We start from the raw sequence: 17,427 nt of genomic DNA on the forward strand, positions 1-17,427 counted from the left end.
CCAGGTGTGTCCCCAGGTGTGTCCCCAGGTGTCCCCAGGTGTGTCCCCAGCTGTCCCCAGCTGTCCCCAGGTGTGTCCCCAGGTGTGTCCCCAGGTGTCCCCAGGTGTGTCCCCAGCTGTCCCCAGCTGTCCCCAGCTGTCCCCAGGTGTGTCCAGGTGTGTCCCCAGGTGTGTCCCCAGGTGTGTCCCCAGGTGTGTCCAGGAGTGTCCAGGTGTGTCTGGGTGTGTCCCCAGGTGTCCCCAGTTGTCCCAGGTGTGTCCAGGTGTCCCCAGGTGTGTCCCCCCCTGTCCCCAGGTGTTCCCAGGTGTGTCCAGGTGTGTCTGGGTGTGTCCCCAGGTGTCCCCAGGTGTCCCCAGCTGTCCCCAGGTGTCCCCAGGTGTGTACAGGTGTGTCCCCAGGTGTCCCCAGCTGTCCCAGGTGTGTCCCCAGGTGTCCCCAGGTGTGTCCCCAGCTGTCCCCAGGTGTCCCCAGGTGTGTCCCCAGGTGTCCCCAGCTGTCCCAGGTGTGTCCCCAGGTGTCCCCAGGTGTGTCCAGGAGTGTCCAGGTGTGTCTGGGTGTGTCCCCACCTGTCCCCAGGTGTGTCCCCAGGTGTCCCCAGGTGTGTCCCCGCTCTCACCTCGATCAGGAAGTCGCCCATGCGCAGTCCGGCTCTCCAGGCCACGCCCCCCTCGTCCACGGACTCCAGGTACTGCAGGGCGGGGAATGCGGGGGTGGGGGTGAACTCCTCGATGGGGGTCTGCGCTGTGGGGGGAGGGGGCGTCAGAGACCCCCCAAAAACACACGAATCGCACCCAAAAAAAATCCACAAATTTAAAAAAATAAATTAAAATTTTTAAAAAAAAAATAAGAAAAAAATTTAAAAAATTGGCCCAGAAAAATGAGAATTTAAATGAAAATTAATGGTGAAATTTAATATAAAAGGTCCCAAAATAACAAAATAATCCCAAAATCCCACCCCCAAAAACACACGAATCACACCCAAAAAAAATTCACAAATTTAAAAAAAAAAATTTAAATTTTTAGAAAAAAAATAAAAAAAAAATTTTAAAAATTGGCCCAGAAAAATGAGAATTTAAATGAAAATTAATGGTGAAATTTAAAATAAAAGGTCCCAAAATGTTCCCAAAAGAATAAAATAATCCCTAAATCCCACCTGAAAAAATTCCCAAATTTAAAAAAAAAATTAAAAAAATTTAGAAAAAAAAATTTAAAAAAATATTTTAAAAAATGCTGTTGAAAAATGAGAATTTAAATGAAAATTAATGGTGAAATTTAATATAAAAGCCCCCAAATGAATAAAATAATCTCAAAATCCCACCCCCAAAAACACACGAATCACACCCAAAAAAAATTCACAAATTTAAAAAAAAAAATTAAATTTTTAGAAAAAAAATAAAAAAAAAATTTTAAAAATTGGCCCAGAAAAATGAGAATTTAAATGAAAATTAATGGTGAAATTTAATATAAAAGGTCCCAAATGAATAAAATAATCCCAAAATCCCACCCCCAAAAATACACGAATCGCACCCAAAAAAAATTCACAAATTTAAAAAAAAAAATTAAATTTTTAGAAAAAAAAATAAAAAAAAAATTTAAAAAAATGCTGTTGAAAAATGAGAATTTAAATGAAAATTAATGGTGAAATTTAATATAAAAGGTCCCAAGATAATAAAATAATCCCCAAACTCACACCCCAAAAAATTCCCGGATTAAAAAACAAAATAATTAAAAATTAAAAAAAAATTAAAAAAAAAAATTAAAACAAATTTAAAAAAATGCCCCCGAAAAATGAAGATTTAAATGAAAATTATTGTTGGAATTTAAAATTAAAGCCCTCAAAATGTTCCCCAAAAAATAAAAGAATCCCAAAATCCCACCTGAAAAAATTCCCAAATTTAAAAAAAAATTTTAAAAAATTTAGAATAAAAATTTTAAAAAAAAATTTAAAAAAATGTTATTGAAAAATGAGAATTTAAATGAAAATTAATGGTGAAATTTAATATAAAAGCCCCCAAAAGAATAAAATAATCCCAAAATCCCCCAATTTAAAAAAAAAAAAAATTTAAAAAATTTTAAAAAAATTTAAAAAAAAATTTGTTCCCGAAAAATGAAAAAATAAATTAAAATTAATATGGAAATCTAAAATAAAAGGTGTCAAAAGAATAAAATAATCCCAAAATCCCACCCCCAAAAACACACGAATCACACCCAAAAAAAATTCACAAATTTAAAAAAAAAATTAAATTTTTAGAAAAAAAAATTAAAAAAAAAAAATTTAAAAAAATGCCCTCGAAAAATGAAGATTTCAATGAACATTAATGGTGAAATTTAAAATAAAAGGTCCCAAAATGTTCCCCCAAAAAAGTAAAATAATCCCAAAATCCCACCTGAAAAAATTCCCAAATTTAAAAAAAAATTTTAAAAAATTTAGAATAAAAATTTTAAAAAAAATTTAAAAAAATGTTATTGAAAAATGAGAATTTAAATGAAAATTAATGGTGAAATTTAATATAAAAGCCCCCAAAAGAATAAAATAATCCCAAAATCCCACCCCCAAAAATACACGAATCACACCCAAAAAAAACCCACAAATTTAAAAAAAAAAAATTAAATTTTTAGAAAAAAAATTAAAAAAAAAAATTTAAAAAAATGCTGTTGAAAAATGAGAATTTAAATGAAAATTAATGGTGAAATTTAATATAAAAGCCCCCAAAAGAATAAAATAATCCCAAAATCCCCCAATTTAAAAAAAAAAAAAAATTAAAAAAATTTTAAAAAAATTAAAAAAAAATTTGTTTCCAAGAAATGAGAATTTAAATGAAAATTAATCTGGAAATTTAAAATAAAAGGTCCCAAATGAATAAAATAATCCCAAAATCCCACCCCCAAAAACACACGAATCACACCCAAAAAAAATTCACAAATTTTTTAAAAAATATTTAAAATTAAAAAAAAAATAAAATAAAAATTAAAAAATTGGCCCAGAAAAATGAGAATTTAAATGAAAATTTATGGTGAAATTTAATATAAAAGTTCCCAAAATAATAAAATATTCCCCAAACTCACACCCCAAAAAATTCCCGGATTAAAAAAAAAATAATTAAAAATTAAAAAAAAATTAAAAAAAAAATTAAAAAAAATTTTAAAAAATGCCCCCGAAAAATGAAGATTTAAATGAAAATTATTGTTGGAATTTAAAATTAAAGCCCTCAAAATGTTCCCCAAAAAATAAAAGAATCCCAAAATCCCACCTGAAAAAATTCCCAAATTTAAAAAAAAATTTTAAAAAATTTAGAATAAAAATTTAAAAAAAAATTTAAAAAAATGTTATTGAAAAATGAGAATTTAAATGAAAATTAATGGTGAAATTTACTATAAAAGCCCCCAAAATAACAAAATAATCCCAAAATCCCAGCCCCAAAAATACACGAATCACACCCAAAAAAAATTCACAAATTTAAAAAAAAAAGATTAAATTTTTAGAAAAAAAATTTAAAAAAAATTTAAAAAATTGGCCCAGAAAAATGAGAATTTAAATGAAAATTAATGGTGAAATTTAATATAAAAGGTCCCAAAATGTTCTCCCAAAAAAGTAAAATAATCCCAAAATCCCCTCCAAAAAATTCCCGGATTTAAAAAAAAAAATTAAAAAAAAAAATTAAAAATTTTTAAAAAAAAAAAAAAAAAAAACCTCGAAAAATGAAAATTTAAATGAAAATTAATATGGAAATTTAATATAAAAGCTCCCAAAAGAATAAAATAATCCCCAAATCCCACCTAAAAAAATTCCCAAATTAAAAAAAAAAATTAAAAAATTTAGAAAAAAAATAAAAAAAAGTTACAAAAAATGCTGTTGAAAAATGAGAATTTAAATGAAATTTAATATGGAAATTTAAAATAAAAGGTGGCAAAAGAATAAAATAATCCCAAAATCCCACCCCCAAAAACACACGAATCACACCCAAAAAAATTCACAAATTTTTTAAAAAATATTTAAAGTTAAAAAAAAAAAAAAATTAAAAAATTGGCCCAGAAAAATGAGAATTTAAATGAAAATTCATGGTGAAATTTAATATAAAAGGTCCCAAGATAATAAAATAATCCCCAAACTCACACCCCAAAAAATTCCCGGATTAAAAAAAAAAATAATTAAAAATTAAAAAAAAAATTTAAAAAAAAAAAATTAAAAAAAATTAAAAAAAATGCCCCCAAAAAATGAAGATTTAAATGAAAATTAATGGTGAAATTTAAAATAAAAGGTCCCAAAATGTTCCCCAAAAAAGTAAAATAATCCCAACATCCCAAAATAAATCCCCCCTAAATTCCCAAAAATTTCCCCCCCAAAAATTTCAACAAAATTCCCAAAATTCTCCCCAAAATTTTCCCTAAAAAATCTCAATAAAATTCCAAAATCCTCCCCAAAAATCCCCAAAATTTTCCCCCCAAAAATTTCAATAAAATTCCCCAAATTCTCCCCAAAAATCCCAAAAAATTCCCAAAATCCTCCCCAAAAATCCCCAAAATTCCCCAAAATTCTCTCCAAAAAACCCCAAAAATTCCCCAAATTCTCCCCAAGGAACCTCTGGGGCCACCCAGGGACCCTCCAGCACCCCCCAAGTGTCCCCAAGTGTCCCCAAATGTCCCCAAATGTCCCCAGGGAAGGTCCCCAACGTCCTCAAGTGTCCCCAAATGTCCCCAAAGTCCCCCCAAGTGTCCCCAAATGTCCCCAAAGTCCCCCCAAGTGTCCCCAAGTGTCCCTGGGGAAGGTCCCCGATGTCCCCAATGTCCCCAAATGTCCCCAGGTGTCCCCAGATGTCCCCGGGGAAGGTCCCAAATGTCCCCAAGTGTCCCCAAAGTCCCCCCAAGTGTCCCCAAGTGTCCCTGGGGAAGGTCCCCAATGTCCCCAATGTCCCCAAGTGTCCCCAGGGAAGGTCCCCAACGTCCTCAAATGTCCCCAGAGTCTCCCCAAGTGTCCCCAAGTGTCCCCAGGTGTCCCCAGGGAAGGTCCCCAATGTCCTCAAATGTCCCCAAATGTCCCCCCAAGTGTCCCCAAATGTCCCCAGGTAAGGTCCCCAGTGTCCCCAAATGTCCCCAGGTGTCCCCAACTGTCCCTGGGGAAGGTCCCCAATGCCCTCAAGTGTCCCCAAATGTATCCCCAGTGTCCCCAATGTCCCCTCAATGTCCCAAATGTCCCCAGTGTCCCCAATCCCCCAGATGTCCCCGATGTCCCCAATGTCCCCAGTGTCCCCAATGTCCCCAATCCCCCCTGATGTCCCCAATGTCCCCAAGTGTCCCCTCACCCTTGGCCCCCCGCAGGACGAAGCCGAAGCCCTCGCTGTCCCCAATGTCCCCAATGTCCCCAATGTCCCCAATGTCCCCAAGTGTCCCCAATGTCCCCAAATATCCCCAAGTGTCCCCGATGTCCCCAAGTGTCCCCTCACCCTTGGCCCCCCGCAGGACGAAGCCGAAGCCCTCGCTGTCCCCAATGTCCCCAATGTCCCCGATGTCCCCAATCCCCCGATCACCCCCGATGTCCCCGATGTCCCCAATCCCCCGATCACCCCCGATGTCCCCTGATGTCCCCAGTGTCCCCAGGTGTCCCCTCACCCTTGGCCCCCCGCAGGACGAAGCCGAAGCCCTCGCTGTCCTTCTTCTGCAGCAGCACCGTCTTCTCCTTGATGATGTAATCACTGGGGACAGCATTGGGGACATCCAGGGGACAGCGGGGACAGCGGGGGGACATCGGGGACATTGGGGACATTGGGGACATTGGGGACATCCAGGGGACAGCGGGGACAGCGGGGGGACATCGGGGGGATTGGGGACATTGGGGACATTGGGGACATCGGGGGCATTGGGGACATCGGGGGGACATTGGGGGACATGGAGAGAGTGGGGACAATGGGGGGACATTGGGGACATCAAGGACAGTGGGGGGACATTGGGGACATTGGGGGGACATCGGGGGGATTGGGGACATTGGGGACATTGGGGACATCAAGGACATTGGGGGGACATTGGGGGACATGAGGACAGTGGGGACAGTGGGGGGACATCGGGGGGATTGGGGACATTGGGGACATTGAGGGGACAGCGAGGACAGTGGGGGGACATTGGGGACATTGGGGGGACATTGGGGGGACATTGGGGGACAGTGGGGACAGTGGGGACATTGGGGACAGTGGGGACATCGGGGACATTGGGGGGACATTGGGGGACAGTGGGGACAATGGGGGGACAGTGGGGACATCGGGGACATTGAGGACATTGGGGACATTGAGGACATTGGGGACATTGAGGGGACAGCGAGGACATTGGGGGATGTGGCAGGACAGGGGGACATTGGGGACATCAGAGGGGACATTGGGGACATCAAGGACACCAGGGGGACATTGGGGGGCAATGGGGACATTGGGGGGACATCAGGGACATTGGGGGGACATTGGGGGACAGTGGGGACAGTGGGGACAATGGGGGGACAGTGGGGACATCGGGGACATCAAGGACATTGGGGACATTGGGGGGACAGTGGGGACATTGGGGGACAGTGGGGACAGTGGGGGGACATTGGGGGACAGTGGGGACATTGGGGACATTGGGGACATTGAGGCGATTGGGGACATTGGGGGATGTGGCAGGACAGGGGGACATTTGGGGACATCGGGGACATTGGGGGGACATTGGGGGACGTGGCAGATTTGGGGACATTGAGGCGGATTTGGGGACATGAGGCAGATTTGGGGACATTTGGGGACATTGGGGTGGATTTGGGGCAGATTTGGGGACATTTGGGGACATTGGGGTGGATTTGGGGCAGATTTGGGGACATTTGGGGACATTGAAGAAGATTTGGGGACATTTGGGGACATTGGGGCAGATTTGGGGCAGATTTGGGGTCCTGGGGGGGACACTGGGGGGTCTGGGGGTGACATTTGGGGTCCTGGGGGTGACATTTGGGGGTCTGGGGGTGACATTTGGGGACACTGGGGGGTCTGGGGGTGACATTTGGGGTCCTGGGGGGGACATTGGGGGGTCTGGGGGTGACATTTGGGGTCCTTCGGGGACATTTGGGGACATTGGTGGGTCTGGGGGTGACATTTGAGGACATTTGGGGTCCTGGGGGTGACATTTGGGGACATTGGGGGTCTGGGGGTGACATTTGGGGACATTTGGGGTCCTTCGGGGACATTTGGGGACATTGGGGGTCCTGGGGGGGACATTGGGGGGTCTGGGGGTGACATTTGGGGACACTGGGGGGTCTGGGGGTGACATTTGGGGACACTGGGGGGTCTGGGGGTGACATTTGGGGACATTTGGGGGGTCTGGGGGTGACATTTGGGGACATTTGGGGTCCTGGGGGTGACATTTGGGGACATTTGGGGGGTCCTGGGGAAGGGGGGGACAATGGGGAGGGGTCCCGGGGACATTTGGGGACCCTGCTGGGGACAGGGGGATGGGCTGGGGGGGGGGTCCCGGTACCGGGGGGGGTCCCGGGGGGTCCCGGGGGGGTGGTCCCGGTACCGGGGGGGGGTCCCGGGGGGTCTCGGTGACACCGGGGGGGGGGGGTCCCGGGGGGTCCCAAGGGTGACACCGGGACCCTGCTGGGGACAGGGATGGGGGGAGGGGGGGGTCCCGGTACCGGGGGGGTCCCGGGGGGGTGGTCCCGGTGACATTGGGGGGGTCCCGAGGGTGACACAGTGGGGGGGGGGGTCTCTCCCCAAGACCCCTCCCCTCATAGGGACGGGGATGGATGGGGGGTGGTCCCGGTACCGGGGGGGTCCCAGTGACTCTGGGGGGGTCCCGGTGACACTGGGGGGGTCCCGGGGGGGTCCCGGTGACATTGGGGGGGTCCCGGGGGGGTCCTGGTGACACTGGGGGGGTCCCGGGAGGGTCCTGGTGACATTGGGGGGGTCCCGGGAGGGTCCTGGTGACACTGGGGGGGTCCCGGGAGGGTCCTGGTGACACTGGGGGGGTCCCGGGGGGGTCCCGGTGACACTGGGGGGGTCCCGGGGGGGTCCTGGTGACATTGGGGGGGTCCCGGTGACACTGGGGGGGTCCCGGTGACACTGGGGGGGTCCCGGGGGGGTCCCGGTGACACTGGGGGGGTCCCGGGGGGGTCCCGAGGGTGACACGGTGGGGGGGGGGTCTCTCCCCGCATGGGACAGGGATGGATGGGGGGTGGTCCTGGAGGGTCCCGGAGGGTCCCGGGGGGGTGGTCCCGGTACCGGGAGGGGTCCCGGTAACACCGGGGGGGGTCCCGAGGGTGACACCGCGGGGGGGGTCTCTCCCCCCACGACCCCTCCCGATGGATGGGGGGTGGTCCCGGTACCGGGGGGGTCCCGGGGGGTTGGTCCCGATACCGGGGGGGGGGTCCCGGTAACACCGAGGGGGTCCCGGGGGGGTCCCGAGGGTGACACCGCGGGGGGGTCTCTCCCCACACAGGGATGGGGATGGATGGGGGGTGGTCCCGGGGGGTCCCGGAGGGGTGGTCCCGGTACCGGGGGGTTCTGAGGGGTCCCGGTGACATTTCGGGGGTCCCGAGGGTGACACCGCGGGGGGGTCTCTCCCCCCACGACCCCTCCCCACAATCCCGCCGCCGTTAATCCCGGTGCCAGCGGGCGGTGGGGGATGGGCGGGGGGCGGTCCCGGGTGGGGGGTCCCGGTACCGGGGGGGGGGTCCCGGTCCCGGGGGGGGGTCTCCCCGTACCTGTAGATGTACCAGACGCTGCGGCGGGGGGGTCCCAGCAGGGGCCAGCTGGACGAGAGCGGGGGCGCGGGGGAGGGGGCGGCGGCGCGGGGGGAGGGGGCGCGGCGGCGGGACATGGTGGGGGAGGGGAGGGGGGCGCGGCCGCATCGCCGCAGCCCCCCCGGGAATTTGGGGAGGGGGTCGGGCCCGGGGGGCGCCGCGGCCGGGCCGGGAGGGAGGGAAAAGGCTCCGGCTCCGGTTCCGGCTCTAGGACCCGGTTCTGGTTCTGGGAGCGGCCGCGACGGCGGCCGGGCAGGGACAGAGCGGAGAGGGGCCCGGAATTGGGGAGGGGGGCGCAGGAATTGGGGAGGGGGATGCTGGGAATACTGGGGATACTGGGAGGATTTGGGGAGGGGGCTCGGAATTGGGGAGGGGGGCACTGAGTTGGAGAGGGGGCCGGAATTGGGGAGGGGGCCGGAATTGGGGAGGGGGGCACTGAACTGGGGAGGGGGCACAGGAATTGGAGAGGGGGATACTGGGGATACTGGGGGAATTTGGGGAGGGGGATACTGGGGATACTGGGGATACTGGGAGGATTTGGGGAGGGGGCTCGGGATTACAGAGAGGGGCCCGGAATTGGGGAGGGGGTGCAGGGATTGGGGAGGGGGATACTGGGGGAATTTGGGGAGGGGATACTGGGAGGATTTGGGGAGGGGGCTCGGAATTGGGGAGGGGGCGCAGGGATTGGGGAGGGGAATACTGGGAATACTGGGAGGATTTGGGGAGGGGGATACTGGGGATACTGGGAGGATTTGGGGAGGGGGATTTGGGATACTGGGAATACTGGGGATACTGGGGATACTGAGAGGATTTGGGGGGGATACTGGGGATACTGGGAGGATTTGGGGAGGGGGATACTGGGGATACTGGGAGCATTTGGGGAGGGGGATACTGGGGATACTGGGGGAATTTGGGGAGGGGGATACTGGGGATACTGGGAGGATTTGGGGATACTGGGGATACTGGGGGAATTTGGGGAGGGGATACTGAGGACACTGGGAGGATTTGGGGATACTGGGGATACTGAGAGGATTTGGGGGGGATACTGGGGATACTGGGAGGATTTGGGGAGGGGGCTCGGAATTGGGGAGGGGGCGCAGGGATTGGAGAGGGGAATACTGGGAATACTGGGAATACTGGGGATACTGGGAGGATTTGGGGGGGATACTGGGGGAATTTGGGGAGGGGGATACTGGGGATACTGGGAATACTGGGAGGATTTGGGGAGGGGATACTGGGGATACTGGGAGGATTTGGGGATACTGGGAATACTGGGGATACTGGGAGGATTTGGGGAGGGGGATACTGGGGATACTGGAAGGATTTGGGGAGAGGGATACTGGGGATACTGGGAGGATTTGGGGAGGGGGATACTGGGAATACTGGGAGGATTTGGGATACTGGGAATACTGGGGATACTGGGAGGATTTGGGGAGGGGGATACTGGGGATACTGGGGATACTGGGAGGATTTGGGGAGGGGGATACTGGGGATACTGGGAGGATTTGGGAGGGGATACTGGGGATACTGGGAGGATTTGGGAGGGGATACTGGGGATACTGGGAGGATTTGGGGGGGGGGATACTGGGGATACTGGGAGGATTTGGGGGGGGATACTGGGGATACTGGGAGGATTTGGGAGGGGATACTGGGGATACTGGGAGGATTTGGGGATACTGGGAATACTGGGGATACTGGGAGGATTTGGGGAGGGGGATTTGGGATACTGGGGATACTGGGGATACTGGGAGGATTTGGGGAGGGGATACTGGGGATACTGGGAGGATTTGGGGAGGGGGATACTGGGGATACTGGGGGAATTTGGGGAGGGGGATACTGGGGATACTGGGAGGATTTGGGGGGGGATACTGGGGATACTGGGAGGATTTGGGGATACTGGGGATACTGGGAGGATTTGGGGGGGGATACTGGGGATACTGGGAGGATTTGGGGGGGGATACTGGGAGGATTTGGGGAGGGGGGAGGGGCCACGGAGCGAGAACTGGAGCGGGACCAGTATGGGACTGGGAGAGACTGGGATTGAACTGGGAGAGACTGGGATGGGATTGGGGGGGAACTGGGATTGAACTGGGATGAACTGGGATGAACTGGGATTGAACTGGGATGAACTGGGATTGAACTGGGGTTGAACTGGGATTGAACTGGGATGGACTGGGATGGACTGGGATGGACTGGGATGAACTGGGATTGAACTGGGATGAACTGGGATTGAACTGGGGATGAACTGGGATTGAACTGGGATGAACTGGGATTGAACTGGGGATGAACTGGGATGAACTGGGATTGAACTGGGATGAACTGGGATTGAACTGGGATGAACTGGGATTGAACTGGGATTGAGCTGGGATTGAACTGGGAGGGACTGGGATGAACTGGGATGGACTGGGATTGAACTGGGATTGAACTGGGATGGACTGGGATGAACTGGGATGAACTGGGAGGGACTGGGGTTATACTGGGATGGGCTGGGATTGAACTGGGATGAACTGGGATTGAACTGGGAGGGACTGGGATGAACTGGGATGGACTGGGATGAACTGGGGGGGAACTGGGATTAAACTGAGATTGAACTGGGATGGACTGTGAAGAACTGGGAGGGACTGGGATGAACTGGGATGGAACTGGGATGAACTGGGACGGGAGGAGCACAAGGACCAAGGGCAGTTCCCGCTCCCAGTACGGCACCAGTACACACCAGTACAGCTCCCAGTGTGATCCAGTCCCCTCCCAGTTCATCCCAGTCCATCCCAGTTCATCCCAGTTCATCCCAGTCCATCCCAGTCCATCCCAGTCCCTCCCAGTCCATCCCAGTCCCTCCCAGTTCAATCCCAGTTCAATCCCAGTCCACCCCAGTCCCTCCCAGTTTATCCCAGTTCATCCCAGTCCATCCCAGTCCATCCCAGTTCATCCCAGTCCAGCACCCCCAGCCCCAAAACTGCCCCAAATCCCCCCAAAAATGCCCCAAAATTCCCCAAAACTGACCCAAAACTGCCCCAAAATTCCCAAATCTGCCCCAAATCAGCTCCAAAAATGCCCCAAAATTCCAAAACTGCCCCAAAATTCAAAATCTGCCCCAAATTGGCTCCAAAACTCCAAAATTCTGCCCCAAAATTCCCAAATCTGCCCCAAATTGGCTCCAAAACTGCTCCAAAATTCAAAAACTCCCCCAAAACTGCTCCAAATTGGTCCCAAATCAGCCCCAAAAATGCTCCAAAATTCCCAAATCTGCCCCAAAATTCCCAAAACTGCCCCAAAATTCCCAAAACTGCCCCAAAATTCAAAATCTGCCCCAAATCGGCTCCAAAATTCCCAAATCAGCCCCAAATCCGCCCCAAAAATGCCCCAAAATTCCAAAAATGCCCCAAAACTGCCCCAAAATTCAAAATCTGCCCCAAATTTGCTTCAAAATTCCCAAATCTGCCCCAAATCAGCTCCAAAAATGCCCCAAAATTCCAAAACTGACCCAAAATTCAAAATCTGCCCCAAATTGGCTCCAAAACTGCCCCAAAATTCCAAATCTGCCCCAAATCCACTCCAAAAATGCCCCAAAATTCCAAAACTGCCCCAAAATTCAAAATCTGCCCCAAATCGACTCCAAAACTCCAAAATTCTGCCCCAAATCTTCCCCAAAATTCCCAAATCTGCCCCAAATTGGCTCCAAAACTGCCCCAAAATTCCAAAACTGACCCAAATCAGCTCCAAAACTCCAAAATTCTGCCCCAAATCAGCTCCAAAACTGCCCCAAAATTCCAAATCTGCCCCAAATCAGCTCCAAAAGTGCCTCAAATCTGCCCCAAAATAGCAAATCTGACACAAATCAGCTCCAAAACTGCCCCAAAATTCAAAATCTGCCCCAAATCCACCCAAAACCTGCCCCAAATTGGCTCCAAAATTCCAAAACTGCCCAAAAATCCACTCCAAAACTTCCCCAAAATTCCAAAACTGCCCAAAAATCCACTCCAAAACTTCCCCAAAATTCCAAAACTGCCCAAAAATCCACTCCAAAACTTCCCCAAAATTCCAAAACTGCCCAAAAATCCACTCCAAAACTTCCCCAAAATTCAAAATCTGCCCCAAATCGGCTCCAAAATTCCCAAATCTGCCCCAAAAATGCCCCAAAATTCCAAATCTGCCCCAAATTTGCTCCAAAATTCCCAAATCTGCCCCAAATCAGCTCCAAAACTGCCCCAAAATTCCAAAACTGACCCAAAATTCAAAATCTGCCCCAAATTGGCTCCAAAACTCCAAAATTCTGCCCCAAATCGTCCCCAAAATTCCCAAATCTGCCCCAAATTGGCTCCAAAACTGCCCCAAAATTCCAAAACTCCCCCAAAACTGCCCCAAATTGGTCCCAAATCAGCCCCAAAAATGCTCCAAAATTCCCAAATCTGCCCCAAAATTCCCAAAACTGCCCCAAAATTCCAAATCTGCCCCAAATCGGCTCCAAAATTCCCAAATCAGCCCCAAATCCGCCCCAAAAATGCCCCAAAATTCCAAAACTGCCCCAAATCAGCTCCAAAACTGCCCCAAAATTCCCAAAACTGCCCCAAATCAGCTCCAAAACTGCCCCAAAATGCCAAAACTGACCCAAAATTCAAAATCTGCCCCAAATTGGCTCCAAAACTCCAAAATTCTGCCCCAAATCTTCCCCAAAATTCCCAAATCTGCCCCAAATTGGCTCCAAAAATGCCCCAAAATTCAAAAACTCCCCCAAAACTGCCCCAAAATTCCAAATCTGCCCCAAATTGGCTCCAAAATTCCCAAATCTGCCCCAAATCAGCTCCAAAAATGCCCCAAAATTCCAAATTGGCTCCAAAACTGCCCCAAAATTCAAAATCTGCCTCAAATTTGCTTCAAAATTCCCAAATCTGCCCCAAATCATCTCCAAAAATGCCCCAAAATTCCCAAATCTGCCTCAAATCAGCTCCAAAACTGCCCCAAAATTCCAAAACTGCCCCAAAATTCAAAATCTGCCCCAAATCGGCTCCAAAACTCCAAAATTCTGCCCCAAATCTTCCCCAAAATTCCCAAATCTGCCCCAAATTGGCTCCAAAACTGCCCCAAAATTCAAAAACTCCCCCAAAACTGCTCCAAAATTCCCAAATCTGCCCCAAAATTCCCAAAACTGCCACAAAATTCAAAATCTGCCCCAAAACTGCCCCAAAATTCCAAATCTGCCGCAAATTTGCCCCAAAATTCCCAAATCTGCCTCAAATCTGCCCCAAAAATGCCCCAAAATTCCCAAATCAGCCCCAAATCTGCCCCAAAAATGCCCCAAAATTCCAAAAATGCCCCAAAATTCAAAATCTGCCCCAAATTGGCTCCAAAACTCCAAAATTCTGCCCCAAATCTGCCCCAAAATTCCCAAATCTGCCCCAAATTGGCTCCAAAACTGCCCCAAAATTCAAAAACTCCCCCAAAACTGCCCCAAAATTCCAAAACTGACCCAAAACTGCTCCAAATTGGTCCCAAATCAGCCCCAAAAATGCTCCAAAATTCCCAAATCTGCCCCAAAATTCCCAAAACTGCCCCAAAATTCCAAAACTGCCCCAAATCGGCTCCAAAATTCCCAAATCAGCCCCAAATCTGTCCCAAAAATGCCCCAAAATTCCAAAACTGACCCAAAACTGCCCCAAAATTCCAAATCTGCCCCAAATCAGCTCCAAAATTCCCAAATCAGCCACAAATCTGCCCCAAAAATGCCCCAAAATTCCAAAACTGCCCCAAAACTGACACAAATCTGCCTCAAAATTCAAAATCTGCCCTAAATTGGCTCCAAAAATGCCCAAAATTCAAAAACTCCCCCAAAACTGCCCCAAATTGGTCCCAAATCAGCCCCAAAAATGCTCCAAAATTCCCAAATCTGCCCCAAAATTCCCAAAACTGCCCCAAAATTCAAAATCTGCCCCAAATTTGCTTCAAAATTCCCAAATCAGCCCCAAATCATCTCCAAAAATGCCCCAAAATTCCAAAACTGCCCCAAAACTGCCCAAAAAATCTGAAACTGCTGCAAATCTGCCCCCAAATCGACCCCAAAATTCCAAATCTGCCCCAAAAATTCCAAATCTGCCCCAAAACTGCAACAAATTCCCCCAAATCTGCCCCAAAACTGCCCCGAATTGGTCCCAAGTCGGCTCCAAACTGCCCCAAAATTCCAAATCTGCCCCAAATCGGCTCCAAAAATGCCCCAAAATTCAAAAACTCCCCCAAATTTGCTCCAAAATTCCAAATCTGCCCCAAATCAGCTCCAAATCTGCCCCCCAAAAATCTAAAACTGCTGCAAATCGACCCCAAAATTCCAAATCTGCCCAAAATCTCCCCTAAAGTGCCTCAAAAATTCCAAATCAGCCCCAAAACTTGCCAGATTGCCCCCAAATTTCCCCAAATCTGCCCCAAAACTGCCCCAAACCCCTCTAAATCTGCCCCAAAATTACCCCAAATCCTCCCAAATCTCCCCCAAAATTCCAAAACTGCCCCAAATCCTCCCCAAATCTGCCCCAATTCCCGCCAAATCTGCCCCAAAACTGCCCCAAATCCCCCCAAAATAACAAAACTGCCCCAAATTTACCCAAATTTAGCCCAAATCCCCCAAATTCACCCCAAAATTCCAAAACTGCCCCAAATCCTCCCCAAATCCCCCCAAATCTGCCCCAAATTTACCCCAAATCCCCCCAAATCTCCCCTAAATCTGCCCCAAATCCCCCCGAAACTGCCCCAAATTCCCCCAAATTTACCCCAAAACTGCCCCAAATCCTCCCCAAATCTGCCCCAAAATTGCCCAAATCCCCCCAAATTTACCCCAAAATTCCAAAACTGCCCCAAAGTCCCCCAAATTCACCCCCCAAATCCCCCCAAATCTCCCCCAAAATCCCCCAAAATTTACCCCAAACTGCCCCAAATCGCCCCAAATTTCCCCAAAATCCCCCAAATTCACCCCAAATTTACCCCAAATCCCCCCAAATCTCCCCTAAATCTGCCCCAAATCCCACCAAAGCTGCCCCAAATCTTCCCCAAATGCCCCCAAATTTACCCAAAACTGCCCCAAATCCCCCCAAATCTGCCCCAAATCCCTCCAAATTTACCTCAAATCCCCCCAAATTTACCCAAAATTGCCCAAAATTTCCCCAAAACTGCCCCAAATTCCCCCAAATTTCCCCAAAACCCCCCAAATTCACCCCAAATCCCCCCAAATCTCCCCCAAATTTAACCCAAATCCCCCCAAATCTGCCCCAAACTGCCCCAAATTCCCCCAAATTTACCCCAAAATGCCCCCAAATTTCCCCAAAATCCCCGGAATTCCCCCCAAATCCCCCCCCCTCCCCTCCCCCACTCACCCCGGCTCCTGCGGCCCCATCCGAGCCCCCCAAATTCACCCCAAATCCCCCAAATCTGCCCCAAAACTGCCCCAAATTTACCCAAATCCCCCAAATTTACTCCAAATCCCCCCAAATCTCCCCCAAATTTACCCCAAATCCCCCCAAATCTGCCCCAAAACTGCCCCAAATCCCCCCAAATTTACCCCAAATTTACCCAGATCCCCCCAAATCCACCCCAAATTCCCCCAAAACTGCCCCAAATTTACCCAAATCCCCCCAAATCTGCCCCAATTCCCGCCAAATCTGCCCCAAAACTGCCCCAAAACTGCCCCAAATTCCCCCAAATTTACCCCAAAATTCCAAAACTGCCCCAAATCCCCCCAAATCCCCCCAAAATCCCCCAAAATTTACCCCAAACTGCCCCAAATCCCCCCAAATTTCCCCAAAATCCCCCAAATTCACCCCAAATTTACCCCAAATCCCCCAAATCTCCCCTAAATCTGCCCCAAATCCCACCAAATTTACCCAAAACTGCCCCAAATTCTCCCCAAATTTCCCCAAATCCCCCAAATCTGCCCCAAATCCCTCCAAATTTACCCAAAATTGCCCAAAATTTCCCCAAATCTGCCCCAAATTCCCCCAAATTTACCCCAAAACTGCCCCAAATCCTCCTCAAATCTGCCCCAAAATTGCCCAAAATCCCCCCAAATTTACCCCAAATCCCCCCAAATCTGCCCCAATTCCCGCCAGATCTGCCCCAAATCCCTCCAAATTTACCTCAAATCCCCCCAAATTTACCCAAAATTGCCCAAAATTTCCCCAAAACTGCCCCAAATTCCCCCAAATTTCCCCAAAATCCCCCAAATTCACCCCAAATCCCCCCAAATCTCCCCCAAATTTAACCCAAATCCCCCCAAATCTGCCCCAAACTGCCCCAAATCCCCCCAAATTTACCCCAAATTTACCCAGATCCCCCCAAATCCCCCCAAATTTACCCCAAATCCCCCCAAATCTGCACCAATTCCCGCCAAATCTGCCCCAAAACTGCCCCAAATCTGCCCCAAATTTCCCCAAATTCCCCCCAAAATTCCAAAACTGCCCCAAATCCTCCCCAAATCTCCCCCAAAATCCCCCAAATCCCCCCCAAAATCCCAAAACTGCCCCAAAGTCCCCCAAATTCACCCCCCAAATCCCCCCAAATCTGCCCCAAAATCCCCCAAATTCACCCCAAATCCCCCCAAATCTCCCCTAAATCTGCCCCAAATCCCACCAAATTTACCCCAAAACTGCCCCAAATCCTCCCCAAATCTGCCCCAAAATTGCCCAAAATCCCCCCAAATTTA

At 48.8% G+C, this 17,427-nt stretch overlaps 1 protein-coding gene across 1 annotated transcript in view; it reads right to left on the reverse strand.

Moving 5' to 3' along the window:
* LOC131573969 (SH3 and multiple ankyrin repeat domains protein 1-like) overlaps nt 1-16,126 on the reverse strand; it is a 41,271-nt gene extending 25,145 nt beyond the window's left edge. Inside the window, 3 exon segments of the mRNA XM_058828321.1 lie at nt 618-742; nt 5,609-5,691; nt 16,103-16,126. Coding sequence (XP_058684304.1) covers nt 618-742; nt 5,609-5,691; nt 16,103-16,122 — 228 coding nt within the window. The 5' untranslated portion in view covers nt 16,123-16,126.
* Nucleotides 16,127-17,427: the final 1,301 nt, after the last annotated feature.

The sequence above is a fragment of the Poecile atricapillus genome (assembly GCF_030490865.1).
Source record: "Poecile atricapillus isolate bPoeAtr1 chromosome 30 unlocalized genomic scaffold, bPoeAtr1.hap1 SUPER_30_unloc_1, whole genome shotgun sequence".
Taxonomy (NCBI): Eukaryota; Metazoa; Chordata; class Aves; order Passeriformes; family Paridae; genus Poecile; species Poecile atricapillus.